At 31.0% G+C, this 6,817-nt stretch overlaps 1 protein-coding gene across 1 annotated transcript; it reads left to right on the top strand.

Moving 5' to 3' along the window:
- Positions 1-804: 804 nt before the first annotated feature.
- On the top strand, positions 805-6,460 carry LOC120146069. Its single transcript, XM_039159736.1, has 4 exons — positions 805-984; positions 1,061-1,176; positions 3,458-3,835; positions 6,377-6,460. Exons 1-4 carry the CDS (start codon positions 852-854, stop codon positions 6,437-6,439), a joined length of 690 nt encoding a protein of 229 aa, XP_039015667.1. The 5' UTR covers positions 805-851; the 3' UTR covers positions 6,440-6,460.
- Positions 6,461-6,817: the final 357 nt, after the last annotated feature.

The following is a 6,817-nucleotide window of genomic DNA, read 5'->3' as shown; positions in this document are numbered from 1 at the left end:
GATTGGGTTTTAGGTCACTTCATTTTGCCACCTCTAATTCACAGTCCTCGGAAACAACTCAATAAATTATGAAGATCTTGTTCATGAGCATCTAAGGACTATTTTTTGCATGGAGATATGAAAAGCATTGACCAATTAATAAAGAGTGACAGAAGCCTATACAGTTTCTTTGGGAGTAGGGTAATCTGTGATTATTCATAGCTATTTTCTCAATGTAACGTAAATAAATAAATAAATAAATAACCGAATATGAAATCAACTGAAGTAAAATTAATTGGAATCAAGCTTTATACTTTTTTATTTTTAACGGAAGTGAAATTGATTGATTTAATACAAATTGTCCAATTAAAGGGAAATTAAGAAATGAAATGCAGGATGTAAGTTATCAAAATTAAGAAAATTTTGAAACTATTAAGAAAATTTTGAATTTCATATTAACTTAAAAAAAGCAGTTTGAATTCTCTAACTATACAAGGAAAAAAAGAAAAGTAGAAATGATAATCATAAAACTAATCATTTTAGAATAATAATCCCCATCATTTACCATCTACTATATTTAAACGTAACACAATATAGAATATACGCTGCAATGATCACATCTACATTCTTCTCTCTTTTTTTAAAGAAAAAAGTAAAGTGAAAGAGGTGAGTTTTGTTTTCCACAAACAAAATGATGCCACCTTTCACTGTGTAAAATAATACAAAAGCCACACACAAACACAAGCTCCGATATTATACCTATGATTGTGTCATCCATTGATTCCAAATTCCTCCCCAAAGGACAAACAAGGAATTTAAAGCTCTTCTTGTAAGGCTAAAAATCTGAAAAGAGAGTGAAGAGTTGTTGAACAATGGAGATGTTCATATGCTCCATGTTAATCTTCCTCCACTTCCAATTCTTCATAGGGTCTCAGTCTGCAACAATCATGGTGGATGGCGTTTCACACTGGGAAAATCCCACTGTTCATGTTGGTGACTCACTGAGTAAGTGTTCTTCAAACAATTATAAAATTTTGAGTTTTGGGTTCCCACTTCTTACTGTTTCCCCCCCCCCCCTCAGTTTTCAAGCACAAATATGAGTACAAGCTCTATATTTTCCAGAACAAGAATGCCTTCAATCTCTGCAATTTCACACAAGCTTCCCTTCTCACTAAACATAACTCCACTTCCTATGAGGTAATGCCACTTTCTGTTTTCATCTGCTGCATAAATATGGGTTTTAGACCTAGATTTTTTTTTTACAAGACAACGAGACCTCGTTAAAAACTCTCTCATATCACAATCTAGCTGAGGCTCGATCACGATAACGGAAGGGAAAAAATGTGCCTATAGAGTCTTTATTAATCAGCACCAAATAGCAAGCACAAGGAACGCTTAGGCACTACAAGCTTATCCCCATAGGATCACCTTACATCGACATCATAGTCCAACCAGTCAAGCAGAGAAACGAAATTAGAAAAAATAAAACCTAAAACTTAGTGCCCTCGCACTAGAACAGGTGATAATCTAAGGAAAAACTCTGAACAGCCACAAGAACAACAATCAGATCGCAGCAAGAAAAATAGGTTGTCTAAAGTGGTTCAAGCTTTCAAGATCAGATTAAAGTGGATGGTGCCAGCTCTGAGAATGAGACTCAAAAGACGAAAGGCAAGGCTGAAGCAGCTACCACAACAACGGAAACATACATAAGGACCCAATAACGAACGCCTAACGGATAAAGGAACCAGCAGTTTCCAATAAACCAGGGAACCTTCACCCCAAAGCAGATAGAATGCAGACCGGCCACTCCTCAAAACAGTCAGTGAATCAGCCTCTATATTAATAGCCCTTGGGACAAGGTGAAACACAAACCAGCCCGCTGATAAAGCTCGGACATGGATAGCACATCCCTGTATAAATTCTGTGGAGAGCCAAGAGGATTCAAAATCCACTCCTTAGAGTCTCTTTCCACGATCAATTTAAAATTTGATGGCCAGCAGTTCAGACATAATTGCAGATCCAGCGCCAATACAGTTAGAAAAACAGAAAAGAGTGTGACCTATTTCGTTACCAAGGATTCCACCAATCCCTCCACTCCTTAAACACCCCATCAAACATTTTCTTGGATGATATCTTTTCCGGGTTGATTCCAACTTATATTTTTAAACTATCATCTTAATTTTAAGTCCATCCCTAAACTTTAAAACTTCTATTGAACTTTTAGAGTATCAATATTGTATCAATCAGCTTATTCTCTCAACCTATTCATTTCCTTAAATTAGGGGCGAATAAAATTCAATTCAAAAAAAGCTCAACTCAAATTGATTTCGAGTTATAATTTCATAAACTCGACTTGACTCTAACTTTTTTTAAATTTGAATCGAGTTATAAATTAGAACTCGAATAACTTGAAATTTTTAATAATTAGTGGATTGATTTTAAAGTTTGAGTCGAATCCCTAAACTTTGTATAATATATATGTATATGATTATATAAAACAATTTAAATTAGAATCAAATAGTGTAATAATATTATAAATATATACAATTAAATCTAAACAGAAACTTAAACAACTCAACCCGAATAACTTGAAATCTTTTGACTTGATTTGACTTGACTTGATTGAACGCTCACTCCTAATTTAATGTGAACTCAAACAAAATGTGAAACCTTTTGAAAGTACATGAATCAAATTATAAATATAGTGTATTTATTTGATAAAAAAATATATCTAAAAGAATGAAATAATTTTCCTAAAATTTATTAACATCATAAGTTTTTAGCACTCAATCCAATAAGTGAACATGTGTTTTGTTAAATATGCTTCATTTCAAACTTGAATGGGTATTTAACACTTAAATTAAGTGCTAGATTGATGGAATGAACTAATTGAAAATAATGAGGACTCAACTACAATGTTTCTTAAATTTAACGATAAATTTGAATCCATAATAACAATTTAAGAATGTCTGATGGAATTAACCCATCTTTCTATAATGTAGTTCTGAGTGAGTGTTGGCTAGGGCAGAATTAAAATATTTTGAGATATTAGAGTTGAAAAATCTTATTTTATAATTCAAACTATATTTGAATTATTTTTTAATTTAAGTCGAGTCGAGTTGTTCGAGTTTATATACAAATTTAATTATAAATATTTATGATATTATAGTACTATTTGATTTTATTTTAATATTTTTTCTATAATCCTATGCATTACATATGTTTTTCTTTATATTTTTTATATGTGATATATATATCATAAAGATTAAGGAACTAGACTCAAACTTGAAAATTAATTTACAAACTACAAATTTTTTTATGTTAATCAGGTTTTAGTTTGTAATTCAACTTGAATTTAAAATTTTCTAGTCGAATTAATCTGAATCGAGTGGAAAAATTCTACTTTTCAATTCGAATCGAGTTTTGATTACGCTGATTGTAGTACTAATTTCCTAATAAACTTTTATACAATGTGCAGTGGCACCCTTCTCGCCCTGGAATCTTCTACTTCACTTTTAACAATGGCTCTCTCAAAACATGCCGAGGCTCCCAAAGGCTCTCCATAAAAGTTCATCCGGCAACTATATCACCGGAATTACCTGCAGAAGGTGCTCCGGCACCGACTTCTGGTGGAACAGTGGTGTCATCTTTGTCCCATGCATATCCATGGCCGTTCAGGCCTCGCCAGGCTGTTTCACCGGCACCAAGTGCTGCCTCACCGGTTGCAGTACCGAGTCTAGTGCCGGATAAAGGCGGTGATGAGAGCGTCCCTTTTATCAGCAGTAACCCAGCAGTTCCATTGCCGACCGGTGAAGTTGACTCTACCACTATTCGACCTTTGCCCACCTCAGGACAGGTACATTTTGTTTCTCTCGGTGCACCTTTTAAATGCTTAGCTAAAGTTTAAGGGTTAATTACACACACATCCTCAAACTATGGCTTAGGTTTTAAATTACTTCATTTGTTTAATTCAGTCAGTCAAATGTTAATATCGTATCTATTAGGTCACCTAATAGTCTAACCAATGTTTTTAAAATCGGACCGGACCTTAAATCGGTGAAGGTACTGGTTCAACCGTGGTTCAATCGGGTTATATAAAATAATGGTTTTTTAAAATTTTACATAATATTCAAAGCAATATTAATATATATATATATAACACTCTTTTTGAGTTTACATTATTAAAAGGTATAAAAATATCACAAGTCATAACATATATAAGTTAAATACCATAAAATCAAGTGAAACAAAATGATTCAAATCAACTATAACATAATATTTAAGGCCAATACCTAAGGAAATTCATCAACAACTAAATAAAAAAAAGTACATAATTGATACAAGTATCAATCATCATAATATTCATTGAAATCGATTCCCTCAAATTCCAAAATATTGGGAAAAACTTCTTCATTAGTTGAAGTGTTGAACTACCACCGCCATCACCACTTTGAACTTGAAACTCCATAGCATCACTTTGAACTTGAAAGTCCACAACATCAAGATCTTCATCACTTAGCAATATGATAAATAAATACTAAGTTAAATTTAAATTCTCAAACAATACTTAACAATTAAAAGTAAAAGTGTAAAACATGTTAAATAATAAAATATAATTATATAACTAAAATCAGAAAATAAATTTGGGGCTGAAAAAAATCATAACAAACGATGTCGTTTGGTTTAATTAAAAAAAAACAGAACCGACGGTTTACACTGGTTTTCCCGGTTCCCAGTCGGTTCCCACCAGTTTTCCCGGTTCCCAACCGGCTCGTTAGCGGTTCATTGCAAAACTGGTTTTAGAGACTGATCGGACCGGACAGGCAACCGGTTCCCGGTTCAATCAGTCGAACCAGCCGGTCCGGTCCAGTTTTAATAGCATTGAGTCTAACAGTAAGTTTAGGTATTAAATATTCATAAGTAAAATATATGTAGATAAAATTTAACGTATGTACGGTTTGCACTGGACAATATGAGTATAATACGTTAAAGAAAAGAAATTAAGTTTTAATGCCAATGGGTGTTGATACAAGTGGTTGAGATTTAAGAATTTGAACTTGTAAAACGAAGTTTGAATCCTATTATTATCATTTTTTGTTATCAATATGTAAATTTCAATTTAAATCCCAATTGGAATTTAAGTATACTCTGACCTTAAACTGGGGGAGTCACCCCTAAACTAAACTTTTAAAACAACAAAATTATACTAAGTTTTAATGAATTTTTTTAATATATTAAATTTTAAGTGTTCATATAATAAATATAAATGTTTAAAATTTAATTTAAACATTTTATGTTAAGTTTGAGCTGATATTTAATAGTCACGTTTAAAATTTAATCTAAATATTTTATGTTAAATTTAAATTAATATTTAATGTTCATATTTAAAATTTAATATAAATATTTTATGTTAAATTTGAATTGATATTTAATGCTCAATGTTAGATTAATGAAAGGATATGATTATTACTATATTAATACTCATACAAATCAAGTGGCCTCCATGAGAAAAAAATTATTTTTCTTTGAGGACCGGGGTTCAAGCACCATAATTGTTATGGGTGTGAAATTTCAATGTCAAAAAGCTTGAGAGTTATCTTTGAACATATATTACCTTGTATTTACCTCATATTAATAAAAAAATACTTTGAAAATTAGTCAAAATTTTGAAATTTAGAACTCAATTTAAAATTTTGGCTAGATGATTGGAGGATGGCTAGTACAATTAACCCAAGGTTTTAAAAAGTAATTGAGTTAATCACGTAAGAGATTTTCAAACTATGACCCAATTTTAAATTGGTTCTATAATTTTAAAATATTTTATATCAACCCTCAAATCATTACCATCATTCCAATTTGGTCCTTAAATTTAAAAGTGTTCTATAGCAATCCTCAAACTACCAACACCATTCTATTGTAATCCTTATGTTAACATATTGTCAGTTCTAATAGTTAAAAAATTCAATTTTTTTAAGGTCCTCAAAATTGAACCCATAAACTCTTTGACCATTTAAAAATAAGTTAAATTTTTAAGATCTTGAATTTTTTTAGGTCACATGTTCAATTCCTATGAACTTTAAAAACATATTATTTTTTAATCAGTAGAGTTAGCGACACATTAACGAAAGGATCAAAATAGAATGATATTTATAGTTTGAGGACTGGTGAAGAATGTTTGAAATTTAGAGACTAATTTAGAATGAAAACGTGATTTGAGGTTTGATATAGAATGTGCTAAAATTTAAGGCCATTTATATATATTAAGAAAAATATTTTTTTCTTTATATGATTTTATAATGTAATTTTAATCCGATTCAAATTATAACCTTTTTTTAAAGCCATAAGTGTAATACTTGGCATCTCTATTACCAAGTTGATGGGAGTGATTGAATTGCAGGCAGTGGTTGGGATCCTAACAGCTCCAATGGCTCTATTTTCTATGGCTTTCCTAGCTTTGTAAAACAAAAGAAAATGGTTTCGATAAAAAAAATATAATTAGTAATTTAGTAGTAGAATTGAGTTAATTTGAGTGATTGTAGGCTAAAAAGTAGCTTTAATATTTTATGATTCTTATTGTGAAGGTTTTGTATTGTGAAATGGAGACCCCACTTCGGCAATCATTGCCACTTCGGGTCATTTACTTTTGATTACTTCTACTTCTACTTTATTTCCCCCTATATATCTCTTTCCATACCTTTTCTTTCATCTTCAAAAGATTCAATCTTTCTTTATCATTACATGTTTTTTAGATAATAATTAGTAAATAATAAAATAATCCCTAACACTAAAATTTGAGTAAATTTTTATTTTCAACACTAAAGTTTTAAAAGTAATAAAA

This window comes from Hibiscus syriacus, unplaced genomic scaffold, assembly GCF_006381635.1.
Source record: "Hibiscus syriacus cultivar Baekdansim isolate YM2019G1 unplaced genomic scaffold, ASM638163v2 tig00002511_pilon, whole genome shotgun sequence".
In the NCBI taxonomy this organism is placed as follows: domain Eukaryota; kingdom Viridiplantae; phylum Streptophyta; class Magnoliopsida; order Malvales; family Malvaceae; genus Hibiscus; species Hibiscus syriacus.
Note: the sequence above shows the minus strand (reverse complement) of the source record. Positions and strands in the feature narration are given on the sequence as shown.